This window comes from Bos javanicus, chromosome 9 (assembly GCF_032452875.1).
Source record: "Bos javanicus breed banteng chromosome 9, ARS-OSU_banteng_1.0, whole genome shotgun sequence".
NCBI classification, from domain to species: Eukaryota; Metazoa; Chordata; class Mammalia; order Artiodactyla; family Bovidae; genus Bos; species Bos javanicus.
The window spans coordinates 65,268,825-65,289,427 of record NC_083876.1 but is presented as its reverse complement, the minus strand read 5'-3'; the positions used below and the strand labels follow the sequence as shown (position 1 = coordinate 65,289,427).

The 20,603-nt window shown below is 42.4% G+C and overlaps 1 protein-coding gene across 6 annotated transcripts in view; it reads left to right on the top strand.

Annotated features, from left to right (window-relative positions):
* The window catches only part of MRAP2 (melanocortin 2 receptor accessory protein 2), a 65,143-nt gene that overhangs the window by 26,226 nt on the left and 18,314 nt on the right, over window positions 1-20,603 (top strand). For 4 of the 6 annotated variants that reach the window (XM_061427920.1, XM_061427919.1, XM_061427923.1 and 1 more), the window contains exons 2-3: window positions 2,380-2,512; window positions 7,766-7,865. In XM_061427920.1, coding sequence (XP_061283904.1) covers window positions 2,386-2,512; window positions 7,766-7,865 — 227 coding nt within the window. In that variant the 5' untranslated portion in view covers window positions 2,380-2,385. The remainder of the gene's footprint in view (window positions 1-2,379; window positions 2,513-7,765; window positions 7,866-20,603) is intronic. The other 2 variants (XM_061427918.1, XM_061427922.1) reach the window with 2 other exon arrangements.

Genomic DNA, 20,603 nt, shown 5'->3' with positions numbered 1-20,603 from the left:
AGATGAATGGATAAGAAAGCTATGATACATATACACAATGGAATATTACTCAGCTATTTAAAAGAACACATTTGAATCAGTTCTAATGAGGTGGATGAAACTGGAGCCTATTACAGAGCAAAGTAAATCAAAAAGAAAAACACCAATACAGTATATTAACGCATATATATGGAATTTAGGGAGAAGGCAATGGTAACCCACTCCAGTACTCTTGCCTAGGAAATCCCATGGAGGGAGGAGCCTGGTAGGCTACAGTCCATGGGGCCGCAAAGAGTCGGACATGACTGAGCGCCTTCACTTTCACTTTTCACTTTCATGCACTGGAGAAGGAAATGGCAACCCACTCCAGTGTTCTTGCCTGGAGAATCCCAGAGTCGGGGGAGCCTGGTGGGCTGCCATCTATGGGGTCGCACAGAGTTGGACACGACTGATGTGACTTAGCAATGGAATTTAGAAAGATGGTAACAATGACCCTTTATGTGAGACAGCAAAAGAGACAGATCTAAAGAACAGACTTTTGGACTCTGTGGGAGAAGGCGAGGGTGGGATGATTTGAGAGAATAGCATTGAAACATGTATATTACCATATGTGAAATAGATCACTAGTCCAAGTTTGATGCATGAAACAGGGCACTCAAAGCCAGTGCACTGGGACAACCCAGAGGGATGGGATGGGGAGGAAGGTGGGAGGGGGAGTTGAGATGGGAGACACATATACAGCCATGGCTGATATATGTCAATGTATGGCAAAAACCACCACAATATTGTAAAGTAATTAGCCTTCAATTAAGATAAATTAATTAATTTTTTAAAAAAAAGAAAGAAGGAAAGGTGAGACTCATGCTTTGGGGCAGAAGGGTGGTAGAGATTTTGCCTCAGCTTCTCTGGAGGTTGTGCCCTGGAGGCAGCAGTGGGTGGTCCTGACCTATGGTGGGTGGAAGAAGGGGAGCTTCAGAAAGCTCTTGGGTGGGGCAATGGTACTCAGTGGTTATACTGTTCAGCAAATCTTGGTTTTGGCTGGTACTTCATTCAAATTCTTCCTTGCTGCTGCTGCAAAGTCGCTTTAGTTGTGTCCGACTCTGTGCAACCCTATAGACGGCAGCCTGCCAGGCTCCCCTGTCCCTGGGATTCTCCAGGCAAGAACACTGGAGTGGATTGCCATTTCCTTCTCCAGTGCATGAAAGTGAAAAGTGAAAGTGAAGGCGCTCAATCGTGTCTGGCTCTGTGTGACCCCATAGATGGCAGCCCACCAGTCTCCTCCATCCATGGGATTTTCCAGGCAAGAGTACTGGAGTGGGGTGCCATTGCCTTCTCCAAATTCTTCCTTATGTTACTGTTATTTGTTGCTTAGTGTTCTTCCCCCATTATGGCTTCCCAGGTGGTAAAGAATCTGCTTGCAATGCAGGAGACACAGGTTTGATCCCTGGGTCAGGATGATCCCCTGGAGAAGGGAATAGCCACCCACTCCAGTATTTTTGCCAAGGAAATCCCATGGACAGAGGAGCCTGGTGGGCTACAGTCCATGGGGTCACAAAGAGTCAGACAGAACTAAGTGCCTGAGCATGCACACACATTCTTCCCCCATTATTTAGGGGAGGTCTCTGGGGTCCTGGCCTGACGTCTCCTTCTAGCCCACAATATACGGTGCCTTACATATCACAGGTGCACGGTGCTGGATGCTGGCTCTGTGGACTTGTCATCCTAGGTGTCCATGCTGGATAGTGCAACCTCATTTCACAAAGAAGTCAGCATTTTTTTAATCTAAAATTGTAACAGATAAAGGCATTGGCATATCCAGAAAATAGGACAAATTTCAGGAATTAGTGGTGGCCAAGACTGGGGCTTCCACTGAGGATCTTCCCCAATGATGTGACTTTTGATGTCCCCTTCTCTTGCTCCACTCTATTTCATTAGATGTAGGTGGCATGTCCTTATTTTTCTATGGAAGGTGCTTGATAGAAATCTATTGAGCTGCTTCTCTCCTGCCACTGATTTTATTTATCCTCTGTAGGCTCTTTATAGGTGGTGATATGTGGTCAGGCTAAAGTTGTGAGCTCAGAGGATTTGGGTACACTCTCTCCCTCCTTCTTTCTTTCGTCAGTTACTGGAACTTGGTTGTGTGCTAGGCACTGGGTTAAGTTCTGGGGGAACAACCTCAAAAGAAAACATGATGTCTGGTTACAAATATATGCCAGTCTCGTGGAGAGAGAAAAGGAAATAATGACCTCTTGGGGTGAAGTATGGGAAGCCAGGGAGAAATGTCCTTTACCTGATGGATAAGACCTCCCTTAGGCTTTTGCCTGCTGACCTCCTGAAGATGGTCAAGGACAGTGTGGATAAGTTAACAAACTCTATGCTTGCCTTTCTCCATTTGTGCAGGTAGAAATGTCTGCCCAGAGGTTAATTTCTAACAGGACAGCCCAGCAATCTGCGTCTAATTCTGATTATACCTGGGAATATGAGTATTATGAGATTGGACCAGTTTCCTTTGAAGGACTGAAGGCTCACAAATGTAAGTCTTGTGCAATTTCCCACTGTAAGCATGTTGTGTGTTTGCCTTAATGTGTGAAGCCACCAGTGTTAACTTTCCCCGGACATGCTTATACATAACTTTACCCTCTACCCCCTAACCCCCCTAAATCCCCTCCATATATAGGCTCATTGATCTGGGATGTATAACGTGAATGATGAAGAACTTGCAAGATTCCCTTAGTGGAAGATGAGTCAATGTCCCTTTCAAATTGAAACTTAAAAATTTTAATGATTCCAGCTCTCCAAAACTGTGAACATTTAGACCATCAAAAATGTATACACAAATAGAATCTAGGACTCTAATTTGAAGACCCTTCCTTTTGTAACACTTGGTTCACAGCATCCTTCAGCCCTGCTGGGTTTCTGGGACTGTGGAAAGCAGTCTGTCTGTGTTTTTTCTTTTTTTTTTTTTGTCTGTGTTTTTTCATGATAAAGGACCAGAAGAGTTCACTATCATTCCCAACTCTGTGTTATAGGCATGAATTGTGCTTCATGTTATTGGAGTAATTAATCATCTAGCACAGAGCAAGGAAATATAATTCTATGAAAGGGTACTGTTCACCTCTAGTCATAACTGCCTGCTGACTGGCAAGCATGAAACAGCTGTTTCCTTAAGCAGAGTTGACATGAGCAGAAACTGCTGCCCATTCCCGGGCCCTGTCGTGGTTACCCTGTAAATATCCTAGAGATGTTTGGCTGTTTCAGAATGAATGTCCACAGTACTATAAAAGTGGTAGGTCCTTTACTGAACCAGATGAATGGGACATGTTTAAGAAATACAAGAGGATTAGAATTGAAGATGAATGTGGCCAAGGAAGTGCTTTCACTCCTTTCATATTTTCTGGCCTCTGCCTCTCTGAGCTGTCTTGGCATCATGATCTCTCACCCCTACTTGCTGCTCCATTGCAAGGTGGACTTTCTAGTTTTTTCCAGCTTCATTGAGATATAATTGACAAATAAAATTGTCATATATTTATACAATAAATAAAATAATGATACATTGTGTATATTGTGAGAGGATTCTCTCCATCAACTTAATTAACATTTCTGTCACCTCAGGTATATGTATTTGATTGTTTATCCATTGGTAAGAACATTTAGGTTCTACTCTCTTGCCAACTGTACAAGATAATATTATCAACTATACTTTCCATGTTACACGTCAGGTCCCCAGACCTTATTCATCTTACAGCTGAAAAGTTTGTACTCTTTTTACCAACCTCTCCCGATTTCCCCACCCTTCAGCCTCTGGCAACCACTTTTCCACTCTCTGTTTCTTTGAGTTCGACTTCTCTTTTAAAGTCTACATATAAGTGATATCATGCTCTAATTGTCTTTCTCTAACTAGCTTATCTCACTTTATATAATGCCTTCCAGTTTCACCCTTGTTGTCATAAATAACAATATTTCCTTCTTAAAGGCTGAATAATATTCAAATATCTATCATCTATCACATTTTCTTAATCCATTCATCAGTGAATGGACAGTGAGATTGTTTCCATACCTTGGCTATTATGAATAATGCTGCAATGAACAGGAGAGTACAGATACCCTCTTCAAGGTAATGCTTTCATTTCCTTTGGCTCTATTTCCAAAAGTGGAAAAGCTGGATCTTATGGTAGTTCTGTTTTAATTTCTTGAGGAACTTCATACATAGTGGCTATACCAGTTACATTCCTACCAACAGTGTACAAGGGTTATCTTTTCTCCATATCCTCACCAACATTTGTTCTCTCTTGTCTTTTGTGATTCTAACAGGGGTGAGATGATATCTCTTTGAGGTTTTGAACTGCATTTCCCTAATGATTGGCGATGTTGAATACATTTTCACGTGCCTGTAACATTTGGATATTGTCTGCGGAAATATGTCTGTTCAGGCCCTTTGCCCATATTTTAATTGGGTTTATTTTGCTATTGAGTTATACGAGTCCCTTGTATAATTTGGATGTTAAACTCTTACCAGATATGTGGTTTGCATATGTCTTCTCCTATTCCATAGGTGACCTTTTCACTTTATTGATGGTTTCCGATGGTAAAGCATCTACCTGCAATGCAGGAGATCCAGGTTCAATCCCTGGGTCAGGAAGATCCCCTGGAGAAGGAAGTGGCAACCCACTCCAGTACTCTTGCCTGGAAAATCCCATGGACGGAGGAGCCTGGTAGGCTACAGTCCATAGGGTTGCAAAGAGTCCGACAGGGCTGAGCAACCTCACTTTCACTTTGCTATGCAGAAGCTATTTAGTTTAATGTAGTCCTACTTGTTTATTTTGCTTTTGTTGCCTTTGCTTTGGGTGTTAAATCCAAAAAATCATTACTAAGAGTGATATCAAAGAGCTTACTCCTATATTTATGACCCTTATTTTGAACTCTCACTAAGATCTATTTCTAGAGATTTATCTTGTTCTTTTGTTTGGAACATATTCCTCTATTTCTTCCTTCTTCTTGACTCTCTGTGTTGGTTTCTGTGCATTAGCTAAAACAGCCACTTCTTCCAGTCTTAAAGGAGTGGCATGTAGGAAATGTTTTGTGAGAAGCCCTGGCCACCAGAGCTAGGCACTCAAGGAAACTCAAGCCCTGTATGGGCTGGGCAGTGGGCAGAGTGCTTGCCCAGCCCAGCTGTGGCTTGCAGCTGTGACACAGGGGTGGGTGGGGCTCCCAGGGGCGCACCCCTACTGACACTAGCAGGTTAGAGGGAGAGTTCTAAGATGGCACCCACCAGCCCTGGAATTAGCAAGGTAGAATGAGATCATAAAAATGGCATCTGCCAATGTGTCCATCACCGGAAAGAGTCCCAGCAAATTTGTGCCTCTCCAGCAGAAGCTTTAAGATTAGTTAGTGGGTCTCCTTTCTGAATAGTCCAAGTGATTTTCAAATTGGTGTTTTGTACTAGGTCCTGGGGTGAGGGAGTCTGTGCACGAGCCCTTTAAACATATTCTCCATTCCCTACAGAGCTCTGTTTTTCCTGAAAGTAACACCCATTGGTTTTTTAAAGTCAACCATTTTGGGGGCTTGTTTTTCCTAGGCAGGATCGGCGATCTGGGATGCTTTTGATGGAACTCAGACCCCTCTCACCTTAGAGAAGAGTTCTGTATTTTTGAGATCTCTCCCAATTGTGGATTGCTGCACCTAGGATGGAGTTTTTTTCTGTTTGTTTTTTTTTTTTTTTGGTGAGACTGTGTTTCTGCCTCTGCTAACTGTCTCAGTGCTGTCTTTTTATCCTTTGTCATAGAGGCTCTGATTGTTCAGTTTTCAGGTCTTTTCTGAGGAAAGTATCCCTGTGTAGTTGTAGTTGTATGTCCCTAGGAGAAGGTGAATTTGGGACCTTCTTACACTGCTATCTTGAACTGCCTCCAGTGGGGCTCCAGATGTGTGGTCCAGATCCTTCCTCGGGGAGGATGAGAATTGGGGCTTACCTCTGATTGCATGATGCTCTGCTGGGGGTGGGGTTAATGGCAGGAGATGACTCAGCCTTTCTTACTGATTTGAAGGTGGGTACTTTCTCATTTGTCAGATGTGTAGGAGTCATTCAGCTAGCTTCTGGAACTCTTTCAGAGGGAACTGCTCCATATGTAGCCATGTATTCCATGTGTCTGTGGGAAGAGGGGACCACAGGAGCCTCCCAAGCCTCCATCTTGGTCGACCCCCAGTTCCAGCTAATTAAGTTTTGGAATTTTCCTCACCCCTGATTGCAGGAAGGACCACAAGAGCCTGGCTTCACCTGTAGGTCCTGAGGGTCTGGATGCTGCTGATTGCTGGTGGCTGTGGTTGAGCAACTCCTGGGCCATTAGAGGGACAGGGGCAGTGATAGCTGGCTGTTTCCTGCCTTCTGGTCTCCATTGGTGGGGTTGTAAAGGGTTTGGAGTTAAAAATTTCCTATATCAGGAGCTTTCTATTTTTGTTCCTTAAAAAGCATTAACTAAATCACATATCCTTTACCCCTGAAGTGAATAGTAATAATCAAATGCTTTCACACACTCCTTTGTTGTTGTTTTCTGCTCAGTAGTTCCGTATGGAAGTAAAAGAAAAGCACGTGGAATCTGTTAGGATGTACTCTCATCCATTATCTGACGGAGGGCTATTGCTGTCAGGGTGTGAATCACCCTCATTGATTTGCTTTGATTCTTTAATCCATTATTTTTCTGGAACAGTCTGTGGGTAAGGATACTTGCTGTTAAGGATTTTAATTAAAATCAAAATGACTGGGCAAATCACCATACGTTTTCCTGTAATCTAAGTTTTTATAACTTCATGACACAGATTTTATTTTTGTGTCATTTTGCTTCTGCCTCTTTTTCTTAGTTTAAAGGGCAATACTGCTGTAATTTTGGTTGGGGCATTTCCAGGGAAGTTGAAAATCTCTTTGGGGCATATTACATTTAGAGATGATTATAGCTGGAAAAAATTCCTGCAAAATATAGGCAGAAATGTAGGCATTACTTACACATTTTACTTACTGTACCATTAAGAAGGAGAGCTTTTTGTCAGTGTTAGCATTCATTTTAGGCAAAAAACAGAAATTCCTAGGTAAGTCTTTACTATTTTGATATAAGAGATCTGATTAGAGGCTCTTAGCTCCCAGAACAAACTCCAAGACGTGAGTACCTTCTTCTCAGATATTGTAAAAGTGCTTTGTATATTGAATCTGTTCTCATGTGGAAAAGGTCAATTCTATTTTTGTTGAAGTATTTTTTGTGAAAGAGCAATATTATCAGAGGTACGATAAAGCAGATTCTATTAGAAATGAGGCCCAGGCAAAGACTGAAGGTAGAAGAGCACTCAGGAGGCCATTTGTATGTTCTTTGCAGGATGTAGTGAAGACGTGAGTTATGCCAGCATGAACATGAGTGAAAAAACAAAACTGGGTTGAGTTGAATCAGATGTCATTTTAAGCTTCATCCTGTAGTTTCTGCTAAAAATTGGATTTTCTAACTCAAGACACTTCAGTCTTGAGGACTTAGACAGCCTGATTCCGTCTTAAATTCTTCCATCGGGATGTAGAACCAAGAGTCAGGAAGGCTGGCATCTCCGAGTGTTACCTGAGTCAGGAGCCTGAAGACATGGACTCTTCCCTCATTCCTTGTATTAACTGTTCCCTGTTGTCCGATAGTTCAAGGTTGTCTCAGAAGACTGTGACCATCCTCTCTCATTTCATGTATCAAAAAGCACAGATTCCTTGAATGTTTAAATTTTATGTTGCTATGAAATACTAATCCCAGTGTTAACTGTCTTACAGATTCCATTGTGATTGGATTTTGGGTTGGCCTTGCAGTCTTTGTGATTTTTATGTTTTTTGTGCTGACTCTGCTGACCAAGACAGGAGCCCCACACCAAGAGTAAGTTTGGGCTGTTTCTAAATGTCTGTTAAACCCCATAGGGACTTGAAGAAACAGAAACAGTATCCAGGGGGTGGGGTTGCTTCTAATGGGTGGAGAGCTGGATTTGCTGTCCAGACCCAGGTGCTGGTTGGGTGGGACCTGTTTTCCTCCTGGCACTCTGCCTCTTGCTTCTGAGGCTTCTTCTCAAGTGAACCCTCGTGCACCTGGGTTTCTTGGTCTTTCCTGTAGTCTTAATGCTGATCCTGGCTTGATGTTTATTTTGAAAGATTACTAATTAGGATGGATTTTCTCCTTATTCCCAAAAGAATTTAGGTGACTCACCAGACTGAAAATGATGAAAAAGGACAATAACAAAAATAGGATGAAAGCTAGCTTAAAAAACATTTCAAGGAGCAGAGAAATGATACTCGACTAAATTGTTTAATTATTCACTGAATTCAGCACTTAATTTCCTCAAAATGAGATAAAGGATTATAAAATTTTCATGATGTGGTAAAGAACATCTGTGATGGGCTTTGGATTTATGGAGGAAATGATTGCATGAATGCTTAATGAGTGTTGAATAACATCAAAACATAATTGGTAAGTTATGGTTTGCAAAAACTCAGAAATGTTTTAGAGACTTTTTAAAATCCCAACTCTTCCAAAAAAAGGAAAAAATAACAACTTGTTTGATACCTTGTCAGTCAGTTCCAGAAGGCAACAGATAGCATATTCAAATTAGGTAATTAGAAGAGCTTTTAAAAAAATTAATGTTCTTATTGAAATATGTTGTGTTAATTTCTGCTCTACAGCAGAGTGACTCAGTTACACACATATTTCTGTTTTTTTAGTATTCTTTTCCATAATGGTTTATCCCAGGATACTGAATGTGGTTCTCTGTTTTATACAGTAGGATATTTCTTTTTATCCATTCTATATCTATTAGCTTGCATTTACTAGTCCCAAACTCCCAGTCCATTCCTCTGTTACCTTGGCAACCACAAGGCAATATCTATAAGTCTATTTCTGTTTCATAGATAGGTTCATTTGGGCCATATTTTAGATTCCACATATAAGTGATGTCATATGGTATTTGTCTTTTTCTTTCTGACTTACTTCACTTAGTATGATAATCTCTAGTTGCATTGATGTTGCTGCAAAATGGCATTATTGCATTCTTTTTTATGGCTGAGTAATATTCCATTGGATATATGTACCACATCTTCACTATCCATTCATCCCTTGATGGACATTTAGGTTGTCTCTGTATCTCAGCTGTTGTGAATAGTACTGCTGTGAACATAGGGGTGCGTGTATCTTTTTTAATTAGAGCTTTTGACAAATGGACTAGTCACAAGTTGTGGCCTGGGAAGAGAGCAGCCCCTCTTCCTGGATGGGGCAGGATGCCAGGGCTCAGAACACTGAGGAGTAGATGCCCAAATCTGAAGGGCCCTGATTGTCTTTCAGGAGCCCTGCAGAGAGACTGGCTGAGAGGAGCAATGACCCAGGTCAAGGGACACAGCCCAGTGTGACCTCTTAGGGAGGGAGCCTCCGATAAATACCCAGACCTGTCTTTCCCCATCTCTCCCCTTTCTCACCACTGCTCCCCGCTGGCTGAGCACCCCACTACTACCAGTGGCCAAAGCCTACATCAGAGGTCAGTTTCCCAGGGCACAGAGCAGGGTGGGGAAGGGTAGGGAATGACCTGGGAGACTAAATGGAAGAAAGTGAGCTCAAATCCTCACATTTCCATTCAATGTCTCCCTTCATCCTCACAGCCTAGCAGTGGTGTTCTCATTGTATCTCATCACACAGTCTGCAGTGTCTGCTGTTCAGTCTTCAGCCTGCACTTGAACTCTAACAACTAGTCATAGATAAAGGGAACAGTTCTGCCCATCACATAGCTGTTTTCAGACATTAAGGTCTGGGAGAAAAATTCAAACACATGTTAAATGAACGTAAAAGACCATTATATTGAAGGCTATGGAGATGGATGGTTGAGAATCTCTGGAATAGCCACTAAAAAAATATGAACTTTCCCTTTTCTGTCTCCTTGTTTTTGTAAACATCTGCATATGTCTTTGCTTCAGCATATTAGTCCAAGGAGTTTAGAAATATGGTGTAGATTATAGCAGTAGTAAAAGAAGCTGAGGACAAACTCAAGTTATAGCACATCTGGTAGAGTGATTGGGGAATAGTAAACCCCTTTATCTTCCTTCTCTTCAGATAGCCAGATGGACCTTTGCATGGTTATTGAGATGTACTTGTTTGATATAAGATGCACGTGATTTTATAGATGGGAACACCCTAGCTCAAAAGGGAGCATGACTTCCTGTAATGAGTAATTTTGTGTTTGTCTAGGCCCTGATATTTGGTGAAACATTATTCTAGATGTTTCTGTGATGGTTTTTTTTTTAGGTGAGATCAGTCTTTTAGGAAGACTGATCATCCTCCATAATGAGGGTGGGGCCTCATCCAACTGCAAAAGGCGTTCCTAGAAACAGATGGACCTCTGTCTAGCAAAAAGGAATTCTGGCAAAGGACTGCCTTCAGACTCAGACTGCAGCTCTTCCCTGTGTCTTCAGCCTGTCCAAACCCTACAGATTTTGGACTTGCCTGTCTCCACCATCACATGAACCAATTTCTTAAACTAAATCTGTCCCCACCTCACCCTGAATGGATAGATGGATAGATAGATAGATATAGAAATAAATGTGCACAGGCACATACACACACACACACACACTCACACACTCACACACTCACACATACACACCCAAACACCCCTGTTGGTTCTGTTTCTCTGGATAACACTGACTAATACATTGACTTAACATTTCACGTTGACCCTGGGTAGCTGAGGCTTGTTTTTCCCCTTTTCCAGTTGGCAGTTTGTCCTTCTAATAGATGATTTCTCTTTTGATGGTGATAGGGGTCATTGTAATCCTACATGCTTTTGGTGAGGTTAAGGAGCAAGTTTGACCTTTTTATTTTTACTTTTAATGAAACAATGGATGAGCCCTCAGGGCCACACTTTAAATGTTTTTCTGAAGCAGGGTAAGACATGCATTTGGCTGTAGTATATCCAAATCAAACTGAATGATACAGACATATGGAAAAATCCCTAAATGGAGCAGTTAACAATGGTTTTATATCTTAGTAAACTTGACATTTATTTGGCAGGAAATATTTTTTGTAAAATAGACATTATCCAAGCAGCCAACTTTAAAATAAAACAGTCAGTTTTAAGTTTGCCCCTGATAATTAGACATGGAGGACATAATGATAAATCACTGAGAATAATGCTAAGAACATTTTTTGACATTTACCATCTGTCAGGGTCTGTTAATCACTTTATAGTATAATCTCACTAAGTTCTCACTGAAAGATGAAGTAAATCACATAGGATTTATCCTGTAAAATCTCACCTTACAGATGAGAAAAAAGAGACTGAATCACTCATATAAGGATTCACAGGTTTTAAAAAAATTATGCATATTAAAAAGCAGAGACATTGCTTTGCCAACAAATGTCCATATAGTCAAAGCTATGGTTTTCTCAGTAGTCATGTATGGATGTCAGAGCTGGACCATAAAGAAGTCTGAGTGCTGAAGAATTGATACTTTTGAACTGTGGTGTTGGAGAAGACTCTTGAAGAGTCCCTTTGACTATAAGGAGATCAAACCAGTCAATCCTAAAGGAAATCAGTCCTGAATATTCATTGGAAGGACTGATGCTGAAACTGAAGCTCCAATACTTTGACCACTTGATGTGAAGGGCCAATTCATTAGAAAAGACCCTGATTCTGGGAAAGATTGAAGGCAGGACGAGAAGGGAACGACAGAGGACAAGATGATTAGATGGCATCACAGACTCAATGGACATGAGTTTGCGCAAGCTCCGGGAGACAGTGAAAGGAAAGCCTGGCATGCTGCAGTCCATGGGGTCTCAAAGAGCCAGACACGACTCAGCGACTGAACAACAACAACAAATGGAGCCAAGCCTCAAACTAAAGTCTCTTTGAAGCTCCTGTTCTTACCCCTACATTAAATGACTTCATATCAGTAATATTAAATCTTTTTCTCTTACAGCAAAGATATTAGCAAGCAATAAGATTTGTTTTCTTTTATCACATATTGGATCAAGTATGGGCTCTGGAGTCAAACATTTCCAGATTTACTGGAATGATTTACTGGATTCTTAGTCTGTCTGTGGCTCAAAGGGTAAAGCGTCTGCCTGCAATGCGGGAGACCCGCGTTCAATCCCTGGGTCGGGAAGATCCCCTGGAGAAGGAAATGGCAACCCACTCCAATATTCTTGCCTGGAGAAACCCATGGACAGAGGAACCCGGTAGGCTACAGTTCATGGGGTCGCAAAGAGTGGAACACAACTGAGCAACTTCACTTTAGCCTCTCTGTACTTGATGATTCCTCACTTGTAAAAATAAAGTAGTATCTGCCTCCTCGGGGTACTGTAAAGATTGAGTGAACTGATGCCTATAGAACTGCTAGTATGCACTAGCCTCACAGCAGGCAGCCCTCAGTGAAGGTTAGTCCTCCCCTGCATGGCTCATGGCATCCTGGGGAGAGCAGAGGGCTGCAGGTAAAGAGTAGGAAGGAACAGAAGATTCTCCTCCTCCCACAGGACAGCCAGGCCCTAAGCTTTCATGTTGGAGCTACATGTGCCAAATGTGACTTGTTCTACCCTGGCTTCACCTCACCTTGGGTATGTCTCTCAGAAAAAGTTGTTTTTCAGTTGCTCAATCGTGTCCAACTCTTTCCAACCCCATGGACTGCAGCATGCCAGGCTGAACTATCTCCCAGAGTTTACTCAAATTCATGTGCATTGAGTCGATGATGCCACCCAACCATCTCATCCTCTGTCGTACCCTTCTCCTCCTGCCCTCAATCTTTTCCCACATCAGGGTCTTTTTCAATGAGTTGGCTCTTCACATCAGGTGGCCATAGTATTGGAGCTTCATCTTCAGCATCAATCCTTCCAATGAATTTTCAGGATTGATTTCCTTTAGGATGGACTGGTTTGATCTCCTTGCAGTTTAAGGGACTATCAAGAGTCTTTTCCAGTACCACAGTTTGAAAGCATCAGTTCTTTGGCACTCAGCCTTCTTTAAGGTCCAATTCTCACATCTATACATGACTACTGGGAAAACCATAGCTTTGACTCTATGGACCTTTGTTGGCAAAGTGATGTCTTTGTGTGAAGAAAGAGTAAGATGATTTTAGAAAGGAGACTAAGTAGAGAGTCTTAGTCATGGCTCGAATGTCTGAATTCTAACAGCTTTAGGTAACAAGCTCTCTGGATTGTGGGTCACAAAGAACAATTGCTTCAAGTAAGATATCAGGCAGCATCCTTTTGGAATATGACTCAGTTCAGTTCAGTTCAGTACTCAGTCATGTCTGACTCTTTGCAACCCCGTGGACTACAGCACGCCAGGCCTCCCTGTCCATTACCAACTCCCGGAGATTTGGTTATGTCTCTCAGAAAAAGTTGTTTTCTTTGGTGCTCAGCTTTCTTTATAGTCCAACTCTCACATTCATACATGACTACTAGAAAAACCATAGCCTTGACTCTCACATTCATACATGACTACTAGAAAAACCATAGCCTTGACTAGACAGACCTTTGTTGGCAAAGTAATGTCTCTGTTTTTTAATATGCTGTCTGGGTTGGTCATAACTTTCCTTCCAAGGAGCAAGCATCTTTCAGTTTCATGGCTGCAGTCACCATCTGCACTGTTTCCACTGTTTCCCTATCTATTTGCTATGAAGTGATGTGATCAGATGCCATGATCATAGTTTTCTGAATGTTGAGTTTTAAGCCAGCTTCTTCACTCTCCTTTTTCACTTTCATCAAGAGGCTCTTTAGTTCTTCTTCACTTTCTGCCATAAGGATGGTGTCATCTGCATATGTGAGGTTATTGATATTTCTCCCGGCAGTCTTGATTCCAGCTTGTGCTTCAGCCAGTCCAACATTTCTCACGATGTACTCTGCATATAAGTTAAATAAGCAGGGTCACAATATACAGCCTTGACATACTCCTTTCCCAACTTGGAACCAGTCTGTTGTTCCACGTCCATTTCTAACTTGCTTCTTGACCTGCATACAGATTTCTCAGGAGACAGGTCAGGTGGTCTGGTATTCCCATCTCTTGAAGATTATCCCACAGTTTATTGTGATCTACACAGTCAAAGGCTTTTGTGTAGTTAATAAAATAGTAGATGTTTTTTTGGAACTTTCTTGCTTTTTTGATGATCCAACGGATGTTGGCAATTTGATCTCTGGTTCCTCTGCCATTTCTAAATCCAGCTTGAACATCTGGAACTTCTCAGTTCATGTACTGTTGAAGCCTGGATTGGAGAATTTTGAGCATCACTTCTGAGTAAGGCCCCCACTCAGAATTGACTAGTGTTGAATCAGCCACTTAGTTCTATCTTTTTCTCCATGGAGACATCCTAGGCAGACTAAATTGCTGACCTATGGAAAGAGTGCATGAATCCCCTTGGAAGGAGTAGGACATAAGGATGGCAAATAGGCTTCTTCCCTTAAGTTTACAACTTGGGATCATTTTAGCATCAGAACTTCAATTCCAGAGTCACTGCCTACTCAGTGGCTTCTGTTAAGGAGAGGATGTGTCATAATGAGATTATGAGACAGGAGTAAACAGCTCTCTAAATCTCACTGTAATGCAACACAGGTTTACACTGTATTCAAGCTACATCTCTTCTGAGGGTTGGCAAGGGGTGGACCGATGCTTCTTCATCGTAGCTGCAGTGTTTCTAAGGTTCATCCTCCTGAATTGCTGTGACAAGCAGTGGGGCACGTGGAGAACTCATACCTGCTGGTCTGTTCTTCAGCCAGGAAGTGGCACGCATCCCTTCCTCTCACAGCTCATTGGCCAGGACTGGCCACACCCATCTGACCACCTGGCTGGGGAGGGTAATCTGTGTGCCCAGGAGGAGACTCAGATAAGGGTGAGTGCTGGTAAAGCAGAGATCAGAGGGAGAAGGACTCTTATAAAGCTGCCATCATGCCTTTTTAAAAAGCTTTTAGGTCTAAGAAGTAGCTTTAATGGGGATTATTTTCCCATGGAATATCTCCTGTTGTATGGAGTGGGTGGACCCTCTCACTTGAGTCCTTTATAGACAGGACAAAAAGAATCATTTTTTCCTGTGCTTTCTCCACTGAGGAGCCATTTACTCTCTTTGCCGTCTTGTTAAAGCACCGTAATTGCCGCATTGTCATAAATCTGCCAGAGAGAAGGAGTAAGGGAAAAAGTTGGGTTGCATTTTATGTTGAATATTTTGTACTTCTTAAAAAAATAAAGATCAACTCTCAGACATCGTACACCTCAGATATCCTCATTTTGTGTAGCCTTTGCTAAGTGCACTTGTCTAGGTGGGGATGGTCTCTTTTTTAGGGATGAGGACGGTATTGCTCATGATCTTGCAAAAATGGAAATTGCATCTTACCTGGAGTTGCAATTTACCTGGGTACGATTCTCACCCAAGCATGGGTACAGCGCACCTAAAAGCTAACAGCTGGAGATAATGACCAAGGTCACAGGAACCAGCTGAATGCAGACATAGCAGGTTGTTCCTCAGGAAGATCTGTTATTCTGAGAGGTCTCCATATATCAACAGGTAAAAAATCCAACTGCTTTACATGTCTGATTCAAGTTATACACCTTTATTCAGGAGTTCCTTTTAATTCTTCATCAATTAAGAGGTATTTCCTGAGTGCACAGCTATGACTTGCCCAGACATGCTGAGGGTCATTCTAAGGTAGTAGAGTCTTTCCTCAGAGACTGACATCTCCCTGGCAAGGCAGAACTACCAATGAAAGCAACCAAGAGGCACTTACACACACACACACACACACACACACACAAGGGTTTGGTTGGTGCCTCTGCTAGGGCATGAAGCTCTCAGGACAGGTTATGGCTCCAGAAATAGTTATTATCATTTTCTCACCGGTGGTTCATCTCAAGAGTTTTCACTCTTAGTAGGTCTTTGTTTGGCTTAGTGAAAGTGAAGTCGCTCAGTCATGTCCGACTCTTTGCTCCACTCCTGTGGACTGTAGCCTACCAGGCTTCTCCATCCATGGGATTCTCCAGGCAAGAATACTGGAGTGGATTACCATTTCCTTCTCCAAGGGATCTTCCCAACCCAGGGACTGAACCCGGGTATCCCGCATTGGAGGCAGACACTTTAACCTCTGAGCCACCAGGGAAGCCCATTGTTTGGCTTATGCATCTCTAAAAGTCCACTGGAAGTCCCTGCCAGAAATCGTAGGTGCCTGCTGGACTGCCCACCACTTTTTTGAGTGGAGTAAACCTGAGAGTAGTGAGGGCTTGCTAAGACTGAGCAGTAGGCAGCCCATTTGTAAAAACTCATTATAAATCTGTAAAATTCCTAAGGGAGTAACGCAGAGCCTTACGGGTGTTTTCCCTCAGCCAGTGAAAGTGGCAGAAGTCTGATCTCCTGACTTGATTTGTCTTAGGGTCACAGAGGAAGGAGCATGTCCCTGAATACTGGAGGTGGCTGTGCCTTTCACAGGAATCAGGGCTCCTGAACACCTGCAGATACAACTGTCCAGGGTACTGATTGAGGGTCTAATGACAGCAAGTCCCTTTGAGAGATGCAGAGATGAGTGGAATACAGCACAGCAGTATATAGGAGAGAAACGATCACACCAAACAGCTCTGACATGAGACAGGAAGGGCCGCACCCTGTATGTGATTGACCTGTTCACTAAGTCGTGTCTGACTCTTTGCGACCCCATGGACTGTAGCCCACCAGGCTCCCTGTCCATGGGATTTCCCAGGCAAGAATGCTGGAGTGGATTGCCGTTTCCTCCTCCAGGGGATCTTCCCAACGCAGGGATCAACCCACAACTCCTGTGTCTCTGCATTGCAGGTGAATTCTTTACCACTGAGCCCCCTGGTAAACCGGTGTAAGAGAAGATTGATTAAATAGGACAGGAGCCAAGAGAAGGGGAAGATTTCTTCTTGTTGGGAGATCAAAAAGTCCGTGGAGGCAGGGACATGGGAGTTGGATAGCAAAGGACAGATTTGATTTTGACAGGAGTAGAAGGAACAGCACGAGCAAAGGCACAAAAGGGGACCACCCTGAGGGCTTTGGGGGACAGGCAGGTCCCATGTGGCTGGGCTGTAGGCTTAGCAAGGGGACTGGTGGGAGCAGACACCAGAAAGGCCATGTGATGTGGGAGTGGACTCTCTGAAAGATCAGGAAGAAGGATTTGGAGAATCGGTGAGTTTGTGAGCAGGGGGACTGTCATGGAAGCAGATGAGGTTCCCTGCAAGTGCTGGTGGACTGGATGGGTCCTTATGAGGGAGAATCTCCCATCTGGTTCAGAGACTACATGACACAAGCCAGAGTGAGAAGAAAAGAATCGAAACAGTCTGAACAGTCTTTTTACTCTGACTGGTGGAGTTTGGGAATATTGCAATCAATAGAATAGGTCCAAATTGCATTTCTTATAACAAGCTGAAAAGGAGGAATACAGATTCTTAAATAAGTGAAACTAATGATTTTTAGATTCTACCAAAATTAACAGTTTTCATTTTTCTAAAGTTAGTACGACACAGGAGAATTTCTTGCAAACACACTAGCTTGATCTAAATTTCATGATGACAAGGTATAGAATAGGTAGGACTGTGACAAATATAATGAAAAGCACTAAAATTCTTGGAGATTATGAATTTTCTAATTTTCTGAGTCTGTCCAGGCTCCTATAAATACCATGGATGTTTACTAGATGATTTGTTAAGTAACAGAAGTCTATTTCGCACAGTTTTGGAGCCTAAAAAATCCAAGGTTAACGTACTGGCAGATTCAGTGTCTGCTGAGGACTTGTTTCCTGGCTCATCAATGCTAGATTTCTCACTGTGTCCTCATATGGGGGAAGGAACAATGACTCTCTCTCTCTCTCTCTGGGGCCTCTTTTATCTGGGCACTAGTCCCATTCATTATCTGAGCCACAGTCAGCTCCTGGTCTTGTTTTTGTTGACTGTGTAGAGCTTCTCCATCTTTGGCTGCAAAGAATATAATCAATCTGATTTTGGTGTTGACTATCTGGTGATGTCCATGTGTAGAGTCTTCTCTTGTGTTGTTGGAAGATGGTGTTTGCTATGACCAGTGCATTTTCTTGGCAAAACTCTATTAGTCTTTGCCCTGCTTCATTCTGTATTCCAAGGCCAAATTTGCCTGTTACTCCAGGTGTTTCTTGACTTACTACTTTTGCATTCCAGTCCCCTATAATGAAAAGGACATCTTTTTTGGGTGTTAGTTCTAAAAGGTCTTGTAGGTCTTCATAGAACCATTCAACTTCAGCTTCTTCAGTGTTACTGGTTGGGGCATAGACTTGGATTACTGTGATATTGAATGATTTGCCTTGGAAATGAACAGAGATCATTCTGTCATTTTTGAGATTGCATCCAAGTACTGCATTTTGATCTCTTTTGTTGACCATGATGGCTACTCCATTTCTTCTGAGGGATTCCTGCCCGCAGTAGTAGATATAATGGTCATCTGAGTTATTCACCCATTCCAGTCCATTTTAGTTCCCTGATTCCTAGAATGTCAATGTTCATTCTTGCTATCTCTTGTTTGACCACTTCCAATTTGCCTTGATTCATGGACCTGACATTCCAGGTTCCTATGCAATATTGCTCTTTACAGCATCGGACCTTGCTTCTATCACCATTCACATCCACAACTGGGTATTGTTTTTGCTTTGGCTCCATCCCTTCATTCTTTCTGGAGTTATTTCTCCACTGATCTCCAGTAGCATATTGTGGACCTACTGACCTGGGGAGTTCCTCTTTCAGTATCCTATCATTTTGCCTTTTCATACCGTTCATGGGGTTCTAAAGGCAAGAATACTGAAGTGGTTTGCCATTCCCTTCTCCAGTGGACCATATTCTGTCAGAATTCTCCTTATTGCCAAATTCAGACTTAAATTGAAGAAATTAGGGAAAACCACTAGACCATTCAGGTATGACCTAAATCAAATCCATTATGATTATACAGTGGAAGTGAGAAATAGATTTAAGGGACTAGATCTGATAGATAGAGTGCCTGATGAACTATGGACTGAGGTTCGTGACATTGTACAGGAGACAAGGATCAAGACCATCCCAATGGAAAAGAAATGCAAAAAACCAAAATGGCTGTCTGGGGAGGCCTTACAAATAGCTGTGAAAAGAAGAGAAGTGAAAAGCAAAGGAGGAAAGGAAAGATATAAGCATCTGAATGCAGAGTTCCAAAGAATAGCAAGAAGAGATAAGAAAGCCTTCTTCAGCAATCAATGCAAAGAAATAGAGGAAAACAACAGAATGGGAAAGACTAGAGATCTCTTCAAGAAACTTAGAGACACGAAGGGAACATTTTATGCAAAGATGGGCTCAATAAAGGGCAGAAATGGTATGGACCTAACAGAAGCAGAAGATATTAACAAGAGGTGGCAAGAATACACAGAAGAACTGTACAAAAAAGATCTTCAGGACCCAGATAATCACGATGGTGTGATCACTGACCTAGAGCCAGACATCCTGGAATGTGAAGTCAAGTGGGCCTTAGAAAGCATCACTACGAACAAAGCTAGTGGAGGTGATGGAATTCCAGTTGAGCTATTTCAAATCCTAAAAGATGATGCTGTGAAAGTACTGCACTCAATATGCCAGCAAGTTTGGAAAACTCAGCAGTGACCACAGGACTGGAAAAGGTCAGTTTTCATTCCGATCCTAAAGAAAGGCAATGCCAAAGAATGCTCAAACTACCGCACAATTGCATTCATCTCACACGCTAGTAAAGTGATGCTCAAAATTCTCCAAGCCAGGCTTCAGCAATATGTGAACCATGAACTTCCAGATGTTCAAGCTGGTTTTAGAAAAGGCAGAGGAACCAGAGACCAAATTGCCAACATCCGCTGGATCATTGAAAAAGCAAAAGAGTTCCAGAAAAACATCTATTTCTGCTTTATTGACTATGCCAAAGCCTTTGACTGTGTGGATCACAATAAACTGTGGAAAATTCTGAAAGAAATGGGAATACCAGTCCACCTGATCTACCTCTTGAGAAATTTGTATGCAGGGCAGGAAGCAACAGTTTGAACTGGACATGGAACAACAGACTGGTTGCAAATAGGAAAAGGAGTACGTCAAGGCTGTATATTGTCACCCTGCTTATTTAACTTCTATGCAGAGTACATCATGAGAAATGCTGGACTGGAATAAGCACAAGCTGGGATCAAGATTGCCGGGAGAAATATCAATAACCTCAGATATGCAGATGACACCACCCTTATGGCAGAAAGTGAAGAGGAATTCAAAAGCCTCTTGATGAAGGTGAAAGAGGAGAGTGAAAAAGTTGGCTTAAAGCTCAACATTCAGAAAACTAAGATCATGGCATCTGGTCCCATCACTTCATGGCAAATAGATGGAGAAACAGTGGAAACTGTCAGACTTTATTTTTTGGGCTCCAAAATCACTGCAGATGGTGACTGCAGCCATGAAATTCAAAGACACTTACTCCTTGGAAGAAAAGTTATGACCAACCTAGATAGCATATTCAAAAGCAGAGACATTACTTTGCCAACAAAGGTCCGGGTAGTCAAGGCTATGGTTTTTCCAGTGGTCATGTATGGATGTGAGAGTTGGACTGTGAAGAAGGCTGAGCACTGAAGAATTGATGCTTTTGGACTGTGGTGTTG